This window comes from Leptopilina boulardi, unplaced genomic scaffold (genome assembly GCF_019393585.1).
Source record: "Leptopilina boulardi isolate dan_hultmark-lab unplaced genomic scaffold, ZJU_Lbou_2.1 LbouV2_165, whole genome shotgun sequence".
NCBI classification, from domain to species: Eukaryota; Metazoa; Arthropoda; class Insecta; order Hymenoptera; family Figitidae; genus Leptopilina; species Leptopilina boulardi.
This window is the reverse complement of record NW_026137713.1, coordinates 5,084,813-5,102,874: the sequence shown is the minus strand read 5'-3', so window position 1 is coordinate 5,102,874 and position 18,062 is coordinate 5,084,813. Positions and strand designations below refer to the sequence as shown.

The 18,062-nt window shown below is 26.5% G+C and overlaps 1 protein-coding gene and 1 long non-coding RNA gene across 8 annotated transcripts in view; both read right to left on the bottom strand.

The window, feature by feature from the left end:
• The window catches only part of LOC127277125 (GTPase-activating Rap/Ran-GAP domain-like protein 3), a 50,774-nt gene that overhangs the window by 13,295 nt on the left and 19,417 nt on the right, over positions 1-18,062 (bottom strand). The window contains exons 1-2 of one of the 7 annotated variants that reach the window (XM_051297969.1): positions 5,970-6,870; positions 3,438-4,008 (exon numbers count right to left, since the gene is read on the bottom strand). The exons of 3 other annotated variants lie outside the window; for them this stretch is intronic. In XM_051297969.1, the coding sequence (XP_051153926.1) occupies positions 3,438-3,760 (323 nt within the window). In that variant the 5' untranslated portion in view covers positions 3,761-4,008; positions 5,970-6,870. Of the gene's footprint in view, positions 1-3,437; positions 4,009-5,969; positions 6,871-18,062 lie in introns of those variants that run through there. 3 more of the 7 variants (XM_051297966.1, XM_051297967.1, XM_051297968.1) reach the window with 3 other exon arrangements.
• On the bottom strand, positions 15,581-16,082 carry LOC127277141 (uncharacterized). Its single transcript, XR_007842325.1, has 3 exons — positions 15,929-16,082; positions 15,800-15,859; positions 15,581-15,724 (listed from the first exon to the last, which is right to left on the bottom strand). It is a non-coding gene; the product is annotated as an uncharacterized LOC127277141 (long non-coding RNA).

Sequence of the window (18,062 nt, the reverse complement as noted above, 5' to 3'; positions counted from 1 at the left end):
CGACCCATTCTCCCGCTTTATTTATAAACGATTAATTACATCCAATAATGTGAACGTGATATTTTAATAAATATCATCCTCAAAGTAATATATTTTATACCATCGAAAAATTTTCATATATCGAAATTAAAAAGCTTTTAAACAGTAATAAACCCTTTTTAACTATTACCTGATTTTTTTCCCAAAATATGGAAATTTTTTTTTCAAATTCTAAAATTGCTCTATATGCATTTTACGTGTAATGTCCTGAGTTAAAAAATTGATTTCTCGAAAAAAGTGAAACTTGGGGAAATTGTTGTCCTACCTGATAGTAGGATCCGCAAAAAAATTTTTGACTTTTTTAAAATTTTGGGGGAGATTTTATCAATGTTCCCTGACACCGCCTACTATTTAAATTTTTTCTGTCTATAAATGCAATAAAAAAAATTTTGGCAGGTATGTTTTTTGAAGGTTTTTTCATGCTCTTTTCAATGGAGAATTTCGTTTTTTGAAATTTTTGATTTATAGACAGAAAAAAATTTAAATAGTAAGCGGTGTCAGGGAAAATTGATAAAATCTCCCCCAAAATTTCAAAAAAGTCAAAAATTTTTTTGAGGATATTTTACTATCAGGTAGGACAACAATTTCCCTAAGTTTGACTTTTTTTCGAGAAATCAATTTTTTAAATCAGGACATTACATGTAAAAAGACCTCATATAGGAATAAATATTGACAAGGTAAAAATTTGTCTTGAAAAGTATAGAATTTCAAAAGTTTCTGCTTTTACATTTCTTTTCATTAGAAAAGGTAATATAATTTAATCAGTTTGTTTAAGGTGTATAATTGAAAGGAAAGCTTTTTGCGCTTTTGCGTAATTAAATTGAAACCATTTTACATCGGCACATTTAGAAAACTCGAAAGGAAATTGAATTTAGTTCTCTTGGATATATATAAGAGGGAGAGAGAGAGACAGAGAGAGAAAGAAGGAGACAGACGGAAAGTCGATTTTTCCATTATCAGTAACGGTTAATTGTGAATCCTTTTGAATTACAGCTGTTGGCAATTAAAACTCTGCTTCCGACAATATTGGTGAAGTTAAACACAAAAAAAAAAAAATGCCAAAGTTTATTGTCCAGAGGTGGTTGCAAAGTTTTACTTGCAAGCCATAAGGTTTCTTTCTTTTTTTTTAAAAAAAAAGTAAAAGGTTTCTTTTATTTTTATTGTTTAAAAGTGTTCATTTGATGCAGAAAATGAATCTCTGTGGCAAAATTAAAACAGAAAAATACAGTTTCGATTATAATTGAAAAATTTAATAAAAATAATTTTTTAAAGTATTTTCTCATAAAAGAAAACATTATAGAAAAATTTATTAATCAATTTTCACTTTTGTGGTATAATAAAATTGGAATTTTATCGCAGAATATCGAAATATGAGAAATTTTCATTTATTCATATTTATTGGATATCATTAGCATTGGTTTTTCCTTCTCACTGACTATGAATTTTCGCGAATTTTGTGATAGTTGTTTGATTTTTGCACATAGATAAGATTTAAAATATATAGTCTCGTGCGGTAGTTCTCTATATATTGAATTTCATATAATAATTATTTTTTTGATATCACTCCATTTTTCATATAGAAGTAATTAAATTACAAAAAGTAGTTTAATAATAAATTTTACATATGTATATATATATATTTTATATTATATTTAGTTTTTGTATTCTAGTCTTTAAATTCATACGATTATATTATTATATTATTTTTTTAATTTAAATATTAGTAAGAGATTAAAATTGTTTTCTTTTTTAAATTATTTTTTCTAATTTTGTTCATTTGTTTTTATGTTTAAAAAACTTTTTTTTTCTTTCTTCTTTTTTTTTTAAAGTCAAAATGTCGGTGTTTAAAAATCTTAAACGTGAACGCTTTCATATGTAAAAGAACGCTTTCATTCCAAAACCATGTCACAGGTGCATTTTCTGCATTCAATTTGAAGCTTGAGCTTCGACGACAAAAAAAAAAAAAGAAAAATCTTTTCCTATTCGACGAAATACCATATCATGCCGATGAAACTGTCTGAAATTGGCATCCGTTTTCCAATACGCAATTTTAAACTGGGTTAAGAATTTTATATCCCTAATTTTAATTTTAATAAAAATAAACAAAGAATTCACGCCATTAATTATAATTTATGATCTTTGAAATATTGCAAAATTGTTTTAAATTTTTTTTTCAATTAATATTTTCGTATAGATAAAAAATAAAATAAAATAATATTATATTATTCGATAATAATTATTGTACCTATTATTACTTGACAATAATTATATTATTTTCTTATACTTTTCGGTGGAAAATTAAATTTTAAAAAATATTTTATATTGACTTTTTTAAGATAAAAAAAAATTATTATAGTGTATTATAAAACAATAATAATTACAATTTTTTTAAACTGTAACTAATTGGTTTTTTAATTAAGATCTGGTCGTTAAATCGAATTGAGTGACTGCGAGTATAAAATCAAAAAAGACAAAAGACGATCATAAAAAAGTTGAGTAATTTTTTGTTATTATTATTATTATAATAATAAGTAACTTTTTGAATTATTGAATTTATAATTGAAATACTAAATCTAAATTAGTAAAAAATTTATAGTTCGATTATGTAATTTCACTTTCACTTCCACTTTCGCTAATTCTGATATTTACTCATATTGTCACTTCCACTTCCACTAATTATAATATTGACTTTTATTTCCACTTTCGCTTCCACTTATTCTACTTTTCACTTTCATTTACACTTCCACTTACACTGATTCTAATTTTCACAAATTTACGATTCCACTTCCACTGATTCTACTTTTCACTATCATTTTAAATTTTAGTTCCACTTCTTCTGATTCGAAATTAGTGAAAGTAAAATTGAGAGTGAAAATTAGACTCAGTGTAAGTAAAAGTGAAAATAAGAGTCTTTAGAATCAGTGGAAACGTAAGTGAAAATATTAGTGAACATTATTAATCAGTGGATGTTAAAGTGAAAATTAGGAAAAGTAAAAGTGAAAGTGAAAGTGAAAAGTAGAATAAGTGGAAGTAAGTGAAAATAAGAGTAAAATTTAAAATCAGCGGAAGGTGGAAGTAAAAATAACATAACTAAATTAGTGATTGCATTTTACGAATTAGAAAAAAAAGATTATCTAATTATCCTAATTCCCATGTAGCAGTAAGATCAGTCATTAATTGAAATTAGTTTTAAAAAAATGTCATTACTTTACATTTAGAGATTGTAAAAAAATTGTGATTATTAATTTTTTTTTTTGTAAATGTATCTACATGTTTATAATAGTAATTTTGGTGTGAGGATATATAGTGGAGTTTGCTAGTGCTTCCCTTTAATTAACTTTGACCTTGTTATGCTATTTGTCGAAAACTCAATTTGAAAATGCAAAGTGGACACATACACATGATGACTTGCACGTCTATGAAGATGTCGCAGTTGTGAAGATGTGAGTACTGGCATGCAGACGGATCGAGATCGATTTCTGACAATTCTGATGCTTGGCATGTTGCTATCTTCATCACTCTCGTGATCACTGTTCGGACTAATATTTCCTCCACTTCCACGTCTCGATTTTCGTCGTTGCTTATCAACGACCAAGTTATATGACGATGCAGAAAATGAAGGAGGAATGGAAATTGAAGGGGTCGTTGAAGAATTTGAAGAGGTTGAATTCGAGGACAGTCCTCGCAGTCGCGAGACCAACTTCATATCTAAGCACAACATTTCTTTTTCAATTCAATTTTTTTTCTATTGCCCTCTATCGATTTTAGAGAGCAATGTATTTGAGGCCAATTTTTCGGTCATTCTTCTTTTTTTTTTTCTCTCTTATAAACCTTTCAACTTCTTAGCTTTTCGAACCGGAAGTCACGAATCACTCTTTTGCTTCTCTCTCTCTCTTTCTTTTCCCTCCTCTTTCATATATGTTATCGTTCCTCTAAATCAATGACTTTAAGAGTGGTACGTGCAGCAAGCTAAGAAATATCCACAAAAAATATAGAAAATTATTAGATACATCCATTTTGAAATTCAATTTCCTTTTTGGGAAATTGTAATTTGAAAGGCGATAATACTTCTTTTCCAAGTTTTTGCTTTTTATTTTTTAAATTCAATTTCATTTTCCCCTTTTTTTTCTTTCATTACTGACGTGTTATTTTCAAATGAAAATGTCGATAAAAATATATTCTTTAAATGAAAAATTCTACAATTTCTCTTTAGAAACTAAATATTACGATTTTCGAAATATAAATATAAAAAAAACTTCCCTTTAGGCTCGTTTCATAATATTGCATTTTTAGTCGTGTATAATGTCAAAAAAATAAAATTTAATTTCTCCCTTTTAACTGCTCTTTCATTACTACTCTCCTGGAAAAAGTTTCTACTTCAAAACTTCCGGATTTTCAGTCTTTCTTGGCTTTTTCTTTTTTTAAAGTGACATTTCAAAAACCGCTACTCTCGAATTCTAATTAAAAAAAATAATTACCTCTATGAAACTCAAGTTAGTGTAATATTTAAAAATATGAAAATTTTTTTTTTTTTTTTCAAAAAAAATATTCTATAATTTGGAATAATTATTTTTTTAGTCTTAACAGTCACAAATATAACCTAAAATTTTTTTTGTACCTAAGGTCCCTTTCGCTGTGAAGCGTTACTAGCCCATTTATTTGTCGTAAATAAAATTATTTATTTAAATCAAATAAATATTTATTTGGCTCTGAGACAAATATATCATTCCTCTGGGTAAAATATATAAATTTTTTCGCATTTTTAAATATTATACTAATTTAAGTTTCGTAGAGGTAATTATTTTTTTTTAAATTAAAATTCGAGAATAGCTTTTTAAAAAATGTAAATATCACTTTTTTTTAATATAAATTCCTTAGCGAAAAACTAAAAATGTGATTGTTTTACGATTTTACTTTAAATATTTGATATTTGTGACATTTAATTTTCTGAGAGGTATAGAGAAAAATATATTATAGTATAGTGGATTTCGGTATATTGAAAAATTCAAGAAAAGAATAAGAAATAGAAAAGTTTTTGAAAGTGAAACATTTGTGGGTTTAACGAATTACATTGCCTCTGTGTTTCAAAGAGAGGAGATGAAAAAGAATAAATTTGAAAAGCAAATGGAAAGAATAGTAGTAGTAGTAGTTTCAAGAAACAATGTTAAATTCGTTGTTCGTGAAAATTTAGGTGATCTTCTGTTCCACGCGAATAAAATTGATATTCTAAGAAGGGAGAGAAATCTTTTATATATATATTTTTCCTTTTTCTCCCTCTATCTTCAATTTCAATTGTTTTGCTATATACAATAAAGTCATTATAAAATTTAATAAGGAATGATATTGATTAATTGAATATTTAATTAATTCCACGAGATGTTAATTAAGTTCTCGACTAATTTAAAATTAAAAAAAAAATATTTCTTACTAATAACTTCATTCTGGGCAAAGAGTGAATTTTCACCTCCTTTTTTTGTGAGGAAATTGTTCAATTAAAATGCACTAAAAATTCCTAGTTTTTAATCAAGACTTGGTTAAAATTGTATATATAGTATTAATTTTTTTTCTTTTATTTAATTAAACTGAATTTTGACGAGATTATCAATTATATTTTGCTTTAGATTTTTTTTTTTAAAGCGAAACGAGCCTTTTGGGAATTCTTTATCTCTAGTCGTATATTGCCAACACAGTGTTATAAATGATCCTTCATATTGGAATTTGATTTCTTATATTTTTTTCACTGAAATCATATTTAGAAATAAATGAAATAAATTTGCAATTTCGTATAAATTAAATTTTTTTTATTGGACAAAAAGAAAACATTTTGTTTGCGCAAAAGAAAATTGAGTGATTATAGGAATAAAAGTAAGAAATTAGTGAAATTGAAAAGCAAAAACATTCTAGAAGATCGAGTAGCTTTTTTCTATTACCGGCCGTGCCTTGAAGAAAACTCATTGTCAGATAGGAAAAGAAAAAAGAGGCAATGCAATTGGTTAGTCTGAGCACGATTTGAAGCTACCCTATTGGCATTCCATTCCATACCAAGTAGACGCAGCTTCAGACGATTAGGAATGTTTTCTTCTGGTCACGTTCGTTTACCTCGAATGCCAGTTAACCCTTCATAAAACAAACTTTAAGAAAAAAAAAATAATTGCATATATGTTTTTTTTTCACCTCCTTCTCACACACAATTTATCATTATCACTTTTTCATTTAAGAAAAAAGAAAACATTTTTAACTTTCAAAACTTCATCATTTACAAAAGAGGGGAAAAAGTATTTCTTTGGGTTAATTTACCCGCATCTAAAATAATAATTATCAATCGAGGTCTTTGCTCGTTTTTGATCAATCAATTTCCTGCGATTAATGTCAAGATCCTTTGACAAATTTTTCTACTTGAAAATTTTTAGGAATCACTTTCAATATTAACTTTTCTGTTATCACTATTATCAGCCCTTGAAGCTATTTTTGTGATACCCTTATGTTTATATATTGTCCTCTGATTTCCGCGGGCGATTTAAATCACTTCTCTCTTCATATCTCAAAAGTTAAGAATTTTTTTAAATATTTTCTTAAGAATTAAAAATTTATTATTTGAACAGATTTTACAGTTGTAAATAATGAATTTCTTTTTTAACACATGAGTTTAGTTTGGTTAACACATGCGAGGGAAGTAGTGTTTCTTTTTTTTTATGCGCTTAGGAATGAAACGAAGTTCGCTCCTCGGGATTCCAACCCCTACTGAGCGGTAACCCCGACCCGATATATATACGACCCCCCACGACCCTGTCGGAGCAACGAACACTTAACACCCCAATATACATATATATATATATGTGTGAATATAACAAAACTATAACGCGTCATGTCCCCGCTCAAGACGCAGGCCGACTGGCGCCACATCCCGCCGTGCGGAGTGCATCGGCTCTGTCACAAACACAGCAGCGCCAACCTGAACTTATATATACATAGTTGTTTCATCCGCATATACACACATGCGATTATGTTCACCTATATAGATATAGCGACTGCGACCCGTATTCACGTGAATTCACGAATACTCTATTAACCTATTTACTTGCAATCGCCACGATATAGGTCCTTTTTATATATATATATATTTTTTTTTTTTTTGATAAAAAAAAGAGAGAGAAAAAAATACAAAACTGGACAAGTTTTACGATTTTACAATCTCTGGATTGGATTCAAGAGCTCAAGGGTTGCATGACGTGAGAAGCTAAGCCTCCAGAGGTTTTTGTATGTATATATCACATTTGAGATGCGATAAGTGTTTCTTTAATTTTTGTCGCGAAGAAAGGGACCTTAGAAATAAAAAAATTATAGGTTGTTTTGAGATTTTTAAGTGATTTACATAATTACTCTTACAAAGCAATGATGATTAAGTATTCATTACATCTAACATAAGTAATATAAACTGATTTTGATATTACAGAAACATCACGGAGGAAAATGGGATTGTTATCGGTAGATTTGTTGATATTCCAATTCGGATTGTTGTCAATACAAATGTATGTTGTTTTAACAACCCACTTGGAAAGATTTCTCGGAAAATGCCCCCTGGAGGTTCTATCGGAAATTCTTTGGAACTTCGATGGAATTCCGACGGAATTACGTTGAAAGTTCCGGCGGAATTCTGATAGAACCTCCAGGGGGTTAATTACGTAACTGTTTCCGGATCCCACATTCCGTATTCCACATTCCGGATCCCGCTTTCAAAATTCCCTTTTCGGGATTCCACATTCCGGATCCCACTTTTCACATTTCGGATTCCACTTTCAAAATTCCGGATTCCATATTACACATTCTGAAAGTTAAATCCGGAATGTGGAACACTGCAAAAACTAGCCGTCTTAAAACTGCAAAGAACGTCTTGTTTTAAGACACATTTGGTGTCTTAGACGCGAAAAACGTCTTAAAACAAGACGTTTTTTGCACTTTTAAGACGGCCAGTTTTTACAGTGAAATCGAAATATGGAATACGGAATGTGAAATGTTGGATTCGGAATGTGCAATCCGAAATGTGAAAGGTGTAATCCGGAATGTAGAATTCGGAATACGGAATGTGAAAAGTGGTATCCTGAATACGGAATTTGAAAAATGGAAGCCGGAATGTGGGATCCAGAATATGGAATCCGAAATGTGAAATACGGAATGTGAAAAGTGGGATCCGGAATTTGAAATACGGAATGTGAAAAGTGGGATCCGGAATTTAAAATTCGGATTTGTGAAAAGTGGATTCCGGAATATGGAATGTGAAATGTGGAATCCGGAAAAAGTTACGTAATTGACCCCCAGGGGGCACTTTCCTGGGAATCTTTCAAAGTGGGAACTTTTTTGTTGTCAGTTTTGTTCAGTTTGCAATTCCGTACAGTTGCAGAAGCAAATTCTCTGTCGATAGCTGATGGAACAATCCGGATTTTTGTTCAGCTGGCAGGTTTATTGTTCCATGTCACGTGGTTATCTTGAATTCTCGCAAACTGGCGTGCAGATCGTCGCGTCGTTTGCTTCTGACACATGTGCCACTTTTGCTTTTATTATTAGTTTTTTTTTCAAAATGACAAAGTGCTGTTAAATAATGAATCCGGTTAAAGTGAGAAATCTATTGCAAGTGTAGTGAATGGATGAAGAGACAATTTCATCGTTTATCGGTAAGTTATACTCGGTTATTATTGAACATAGAGGCTGCGGCTACACCGAGAGCCAATAAGGAGTGTTAAATTTAATCCTCTGGCGCACTAAACAAGTGGACTAAATTTTGCGTCTGCGCAGAATGTTTGTGTACATCTGCGACCATGGTTGCGATAGCGGCAGGTTAGAAAAGTTAGGTTAGAAAAGTCGACCACGTGGTCGCCAAAGCCAGCGAACTTTTCAAACCTTCCCTATTGCAACCATGATCGCAGATATACACAATCATTCTGCGCAGACGCAAAATTTAGTCCACATGTTTAGTGCACCAGAGGATTAAATTTAACCCTCCTGATTGGCTCTCGGTGTAGTCAGCCTCATAACCTCACCTTAAAAAATACAAAATGTATATTAAATATTATTTAACAACAAATTTCAACTCAAAATAATTTTTTGGTTTCAGGTCAAAGAATTTGATTCAGAAGCTGCATGTTCCATACACAGAAAATTAAAAGACATTAAAATAAGCTGCAACGGTTATTATTTTAATCCAATTTTGCTTATTTTAATCCATTTTGGTATTAAAATAAGCAAAATTGGATTAAAATAATAAGTGTTGCAGCTTATTTTAATACCTTATAATTTTCTGTGTAGATTTTAATGCAAATGAAACTGGTGATATGACCTACGGAAATCTGCTATCGATTATTTTAGAAGGCGAAGAAACTGAACAAATTGTATTAGACGGATCAAAGCTTTGTTAATAAAACAAATTTGTTTTGCCGATTTAACAATTTAGTTTTGTTATTTCAACTGTTCCATAACAATTTTCTTTGTTCATCAAACAAAATTCTGTTTGTTCACCGAACAATCCGAATAGTTTTAATAACAATCCCATTTTAACAATTTTTTTTGTCCCAAAAACAAATAGAACTGCTTGTTCTATATTGACAATTTGGAATTGTTGTGTGGACTTAATTTTTAGTAACCACAACAATTCATTTTTCTCCGTGCAAGAAAATTTTAATGAAGGTAAAACTGTCGTAAACATAACCTACGATTCGTTTGCTTCTATGGTCTCTTTCTTCACTTATATTTTTAATTCCATACACAGAAAAAACCTAGTCTCATTTTTGCTGCAGTTCAAAATGAGTCAATGCTAAACGACATAGAACACTGTAAAAAGAAAGGTATTAATTTAATACCGACTTCAGGTACTAAATTGTAATTTGGTTCTATTTTGATACCTAAAATCGGTACTGTTTTAGTACTTTCTTTTTACAGTGAAAGTGGCGCCACAAACCTGATTCATTTTTGCTGCACCACAAAATGAGTAGCATACGCTACTCATTTTGAGTTCAGGTTTTTTCTGCGATTTCCTCTGATTCTAATTATGACCTTCATTTACAATTCCACTTCCACTGATTCTACTTTTCACTATCATTTTCAGTCATTTCCACCAATTTGAAGTCAGTGAAAGTGAAATTGAAAATGATAGTAAAAATTAGAATCAGTAGAAGTGGAATTGTAAATAAGAATCAAAATTAGAATCAGTGGATATTTTTAGTATATGTATAGGTTGGATAAAGGATGAAAATATTTATTTTTAATTTCATATTTATACTCTCTCCACATCCTACATTTTTCAGTAGAATATCAAGTTGACATTTTCAGTCGAGAAATATCGCATTTTTTTTTCTTCAATTTTTATAGAATTCCTTATTTCTTTGTTGTTTCTTCTCTTTATAATTTAGTTAATTGGATTTTATTCCTACGCCAAAATTTCATACACCACACCCACTGTATATATACATTATTTGTGTATATGCGTCATGTTTGCCTAAGCAATGTGTGCTTAAGGTGCATTTAATTTCTTTCTGGTATACTATATATAATAAATGTACTATATAAATTTAATGATATTTTCGACGAATATTGAGTTTATCTTCACTTATAGAAAAAATTATATTTATAAATCGACGTCTTTCTCTCAACTATTGCTTTTCAGCAAATGTAACATTTTACTTTTCTTATATAAATATAAAAGACACTTTACTTTTACGACTATAAAAAGACAAAATAAAATTTTTACAATGTACATTGTGAGACATAATCTTCATGAAGTACAATCTTGTGTTTGTATTTATTTTACAGTACAGAGACTATGCTTGAGTATTACGTAAGCAACTAGCAAAAATGAAGAGAGGAGTTTTCTTATCTAACAGTTAAAAATAGATTTTCAGGTTATTTAGATTGGTGATTAGATTGATTATTAGCGACTATGAATTTTAAATATTTTTATTTTGTATTTTTTTAAATTAGAAATAACAAAAATTTAAGGAAATAAATTGTTTCACTTAAACTGAATTTTCCTGATAAAAAAATTATAAGAATTTTTAAAACTCTAACTAAAATCTTACTCTTACTGATACAAAAACTTGTCAAAGTTCCGTCTGACTAAAACTGACATTTTCTACTTGTACTAAAATTGCGAAAGTTCAGACTAATATTGACCTTTACTACTTACACAAACATAAAAAACATTTGGCTAAGTTCTATTTGGCTAAAACAGTCCTTTACTACTAGTATCAAAAATCTCATTAATTTTTAGTCTGACTAAAAATGACTTCCACTACTAACATAAAATATCAAAATTGAATATTCTAGTACACTATTTTTCCACTTATAAAAACATACCGAAAATGCAAAAAAACTTTTGTCTGACCAAAACTGACTTTTACTACTGAAACTAAAATTGCGACAATTCAAATGTCTGACTATAATATTGACTTCTACTACTTACGCAAACAAATAAAAATTCGTCGAAATTCTGTCTGGTTAATACTACCTTTTACTACTAATGTCGGTCAGAAAAATTTTAGTCTTACTAAAACTAACTTTCACTATCTACTGATATAAAATTAAGAAAAATTTAATTGTCCGACTAATACATACTTTTTCTACTTATGAAGAAATATAACAAAAATTGGAAAAACTTTTGTCTGACCGAAACTGAGTTTTACTACTAATAAAAAAAAGAAAACGTCTGACCAAAACTGACTTCTACTACTGATACAGAAATAAAAGAACAATATAATTGTTTTCTCTAGGGAAAGCTTTATTTTATCCGCATGGATAATAAAATTACAAAAATTCGTTAAAGTTATGTCTGACTAAAACTTTTTTTTACTACTGCGAATTTAGATGAAAGAAAAGAGGGTGATATTTATATACATATATATGAAGTAAACTTTTAAAAGTATAACATGGCAAATTTATCCATAAATTATGCAATTTAAACTGTTTTTTTTTGTAAAGTATTTGAATTTTAATAAAAGCTTTGTATAAAAACTTGTAAAAAACTTGATAAATTTTTATAAACTTACTTTAATAAATCAATATCAATTTTTGTATTATCCTATATATAAAGTGTATAAAAATTTCAATTTATTTAAATTTACATATATATATTTTTTCTATTTATTTTAAAACAAAAACTATTTTATATATTCTATATCTTTGGGGAACATTATATTTAACGATAACAAAACTTACATCATATAGACGTAAATATTATTTTTCTTTAAAATTATAAATATTATATTTATAAATTTAAATTTCAGTCATTTGTGTCAAATTAAACATAAATCGCAAAATGGTATAAAATAAAAATGATTGAATAATAAAGTCATTATGTAAAATATAGTTGTTTTTATTTCAAAAAATTAGTTTTTATTACATAATGATGATTTCAGAGATGTGACCTTGAATTTTTTCTTTCTTTTTTTTTGAGAAATACATAAAATAAAGTAAAAAATTTGCATTGTAAACAAATGTAAAAAATTAGTCAAGTCACCGAAAGAGAGTTTTCAGTTCACGGATTAATAAAACTGATTTACATATTGAATGACAATGTGTCGGAGGGTGCATAATTAAGTCAGTTGACATTGATTTTTGAGAGATCTTTCAAGGTCATCTGTAACAGTTGACGTTACAATTTTTTTCTTATTGTGTTAGATAAGAAGGATTGCGACTTTACAAATTTTTTTTTATTTATTTACTATATTTTTAAAAAATTATCTTGATTAAATATATTGTATATGTAAAAAATACTAAAATATAGTTATTTTCAATTTATATATGTGCACGTGTAAAATTTTTTTTTTATAATAAATAAATAATAATAGAATACAGATAATTTTAATAGTGTAACAAAAATATTATTAGCATATATTACGTTTATATTAATATAAATATATTATATAAATATTAGTATATAATTTTCCCAATTTAAGTTTAAGTAAAAAATAAATACTAAATAAAAATCTTATAAAATGAATTTTAATTAATTAGAAATTAATTTTTTTTTTGCAGATTCTATCCTCGATGGCTTGTGGTGAATTTGACAAAATTCTTCAGTTGCAGACTTTTTAGAACTCGGTCTATTTTGACGGTTATTTTTCACATTTTTTGAATGGAAATTTAACTTGAAAGTAGGGATCTCCGAGGGCTATTTAGTTTGAAAGAATCTCCTTGAAATTATTGAGAATTTTTTATTAAGGTAAATATCATATTTTATTGGAAAAATTTTATTACAAAAAAATTAAGTTGTAGCATTTTCTTTTTGATGAGTAATTTTTCATATTAATAAATTGTGATTCAAAATTTTAATTATTTAAAAAAAAATAAATAAATAAAACAGTTGCAATGTTTTCTTTAATTCAAAATTATTTTTATTTTCAGCGCCATTTATGGAAAGACGCGAGAATAGAGAAAATTAAAATTACAATATTGGATCCTCGAATTTATTTTATTAACAAAAAAGTGATAATTTCGTGAATTTTAAATCGTTTAAAGAGACAATTTAAAAAACTTTAGAATCAGTGCGTGTCTTTCTTTTTAGTTAGGAAAAGTGATAGTTTCGCGAATTTAAAACCATTTGTAGAGAAAATTTTAAAAAGTTTAGATTCAGTGTGCGTCTTTCTTTTTAGTTAGGAAAAGTGATAGTGATCAGTGCGTGTTTTTAAAATCGTGTGAATTTTCCAATCTGCTACTTCTGGACAACAAAATGGTAAGTCCCTTTTAATAAATTAATTTATTTATAATTTTTTATTTTATTATTTACTATTTATCTCTTTTTTTTCTTTACATGTTGAAATTATAAAATTTCCAAAATTGAAACCATATTTTTTTTTTTTTTTTTTGACATTAAATGAGTGGAGAAATATTTTTAATATATGACTCTGATAAATAAGAATATAATTTTCTATTTCTGTCCACGACAAACAATAGTATATTTCATTGTCAATATGCCACAATATTTTGTCATACACTTTATTTATTGACAAGCCTTGTCGACTTTCTAATTCCGAAACTAGTTTTGCATCGACAAATATATCAGCAAAATATTTTAAATATTTTTTGTAACTCAAATATTTTCCAATATTTTCAAAATACAACTTTTCCTATTGTTAATAAATATTATTTATCCATCCAATTATATATATATATATATTTAAATATATAATTTTATTTATAATATAATAAAGAAATATTTGAAATTAATTTTTCTAATATTGAAATAATTATTTTTTATTTAAATTATTATTTTTAACTATAGTTATAAATAAAGTTTAGAAAAAGAAATGTCATCTTATATGGTCTAGTTTTGAAAAGGGTTTCAAAAAACATGTCAGAACTTTTAAGAAAATTTACGAATTGACTTTTTAATTTTATTCTCTCTCTCTCTCTCTTAAGTAATAAAAGTGTAAGTAATAAACCATTGGGATAGAAACAACCCTCTTTTGTATACATATATATCGGAGAAAACAAGTTAAAACGACTTTTCTTTTTGAACTTTTTCTTTTTTTCCATCTCTCTCTCTCTCTCTTTTTTTTATTTTGTGTGCGCCAACGATGAAAATCGGAATAAGCTGTGAGAATTTTGTCTGCGGGAAACTGGGCTAAAAACTTTGGCTCTTCCAATTATATACGTATACGAATTTATAATCTCTTAATGTTATATGTTCCCCGGAGAAAACTGACATTTTTATGCTCTTTATATATGTTTGTTATTTTAAATCTCATTTTAACAACATAAGCTTAAAATTAACGTTGAACATATATAATTTTGTCTTATGCACCAAATTTTAGTTTTCTCTTTTATTACATTATTTTTTTTTTTAAATTAAAATTTTTTATTTTAGTCAAAAAAATGTAAAAAAATATTTTTTTGAAACTTAATTCTTTTGATTTTATTTATTTACAAATAAATTATCAATAAAATTAGTAATAATTTATCAATAATTAATATAGTATAATAATTAAATAATGAGTAGTAAAAATTAATTTAAATTTTTAATAATTGTTTACATTTAAGAATAATTTATTGGATTTTTTTGAAAACCCTTTTGAAATAATAAAAGAGATTAAAATAGAAATTTTGCGTTATTTTTAAATATTCTCGCGGTAATAAATAATTGTCCTTGTTGTGCTTTAAATTATTTAGTTCTTTAACTTTTGATTGGAAGCCAAAAATAAATACATAGACTATGTTATTAAAAATTACATTCTTATATAATATTTTAATGTCTCTTGCTTTCAATAAAATTGATTTTTTTTTTGGTCTTGAAAAGATTTTGAAAAATAATTAAAAGAAATAAAAATAAATAAATACATAAAAAAAACAAATAAATAAATAAGAAAATAAACAAAATAATATAAAATAATAATAAAAATTTGATAAATCAAAAAAAATGTTTCATTGATTCAAAAATTGAATTGAATATTACTTTAAACTTTTAATCGAGAAACTTATTTTTTTTTAAAGTAAAAGAATAAAAGAATTAAATTTTGAAAAGAGCATAAAAGAGCATAAAATAATGTAAAGATGTAAAAGTTAAAAAGTAACATAATATAAATTTCAATTAAAAGATGTTTTTTTTCATTTTGGCCTAAATGGCTTTTAGTTTATTACAAAAATTGACATAAAAATGTGACGCGTTTCGACACAGAATTCTGTGTCCTCATCAGATACATTTCTGTAAAGATAAATTTTTTTAGAATTTTTTTCAAACGAAGATTAAAGTTCTTTTTTTCTTTCGAAGAATACATACCGACATTGTCACGTCTGTTTAATTTTGTTTATTTTATTTAGACATAATAATTTTAATCATCTGTAAAAATGTAAAACTGTAAGAACCAGCTATTACTTAAAATATTTTATCTAATTATCAAAAATTTACCTTTAATTAATTTTGAAAGTTGAATTGAAAAGATTGTTTATTTTATATATGTTTGTTTTAAGAAAATTGTTTTGAAAAATTTAAAATTAAAAATAAAACTTTTTTGAAACACATGTTTGACATGTGTTTCAATTTTGTTGGTTAGGAAAGTCAATGAAAAACAGATTTAGTATTGAGAATCAGAACGGTGTCAAGCCAAGGTTCATATAAAAAGTGCTAAAAGTATAAAGGTCGGTTCACAAACATTATGATATTAACTGTAAATAAATGTAACTTAACTTTTCAACATCAGTTTTAAAGTTGATTGAACTATTTTCTTTTAAAATATAATACATTTCTATAATTTTTCGTTTTCGTAAATTTTTTTCGGAATATAAAATTTTAACATCATTTGATGAAAAGTTAAACTGATGTTTTAATTCCGTTGAATGTTTACAAAGGGCTGTTTCTTTACTTTTAATAGACTCCTGATATTTGTGTCCAGATATTCTATTCTTTAGATGCTGTGATGTCTGACCTACATAACATGAATTACAATTTTTACAATTTATTTTATAAACTAAATTAATTTTTTCAAAATTGGGAAAACAGTCTTTGGGCAATTTTAGTATATTATTTTCAAGTTTATTTATGGTTTTAAAAACGACTTTAACATTAAATTTACTGAACATTCTAATCAGAGTACTTGAAAATTTATTTATATATGGAAGTGATACAATTTTTGAAAAATCTAAGTCCGTTTCAACTTTATTAACACTATAATATTCTATTCTTTTATTAATATATTTATTTAAAAAAACACTAGGATACCCATTTTCTAATAAAGTGTTGTAAACAATGTTTATATTATTTAAATGATATTTTGGTTCTGATAATTTTATAGCTCTGTCAATTAATAAATAAACAATACCTATTTTAATATTAATGTGATGATTTGATTTAAAATTTAAATAATTGCCAGACCAAGTTTTCTTTTGATACCAATTTGTTTCAAGAAAACCATTGTTGAAATCTAGAGACACATCAAGAAAGTTAATTTTTTTGTTTTCTGCATTTTCTATTGTAAATTTTAAATATTTATCTTTAGTATTAAATTTGTTGAGAAAATCTTGTAATTTATCTTTAGGTAAACAGCAAATTGTGTCGTCTACATATCTGTAATAAAATTTAATAGGATAATCAATTTCATTAAAAATCTGTGTTTCATAATGTTGCATAACTATTTCTGAAACAACTGGAGAAATAGGGCTACCCATTGGGACACCAAATTTTTGTCTGTAAATATTATTTTGAAATTTGCAGAAGGCATTATCTAAACACAATTTGAGTCCCCTGATAAATTCAGAACGAGGTAATTTAGTATGTTTTTTATAATTTGACCAATTTAATTTAATTATTTCACAAACTAATTTGCAGTCTATGTTTGTAAACATGGATATTATTATACTATAATTATTATAATTATAATAATAATTATTATAATAATTATATTATAATTATTATTATACTATAATATCTCTTGATGCAATATCCATGTTTACAAACATAGACTGCAAATTAGTTTGTGAAATAATTAAATTAAATTGGTCAAATTATAAAAAACATACTAAATTACCTCGTTCTGAATTTATCAGGGGACTCAAATTGTGTTTAGATAATGCCTTCTGCAAATTTCAAAATAATATTTACAGACAAAAATTTGGTGTCCCAATGGGTAGCCCTATTTCTCCAGTTGTTTCAGAAATAGTTATGCAACATTATGAAACACAGATTTTTAATGAAATTGATTATCCTATTAAATTTTATTACAGATATGTAGACGACACAATTTGCTGTTTACCTAAAGATAAATTACAAGATTTTCTCAACAAATTTAATACTAAAGATAAATATTTAAAATTTACAATAGAAAATGCAGAAAACAAAAAAATTAACTTTCTTGATGTGTCTCTAGATTTCAACAATGGTTTTCTTGAAACAAATTGGTATCAAAAGAAAACTTGGTCTGGCAATTATTTAAATTTTAAATCAAATCATCACATTAATATTAAAATAGGTATTGTTTATTTATTAATTGACAGAGCTATAAAATTATCAGAACCAAAATATCATTTAAATAATATAAACATTGTTT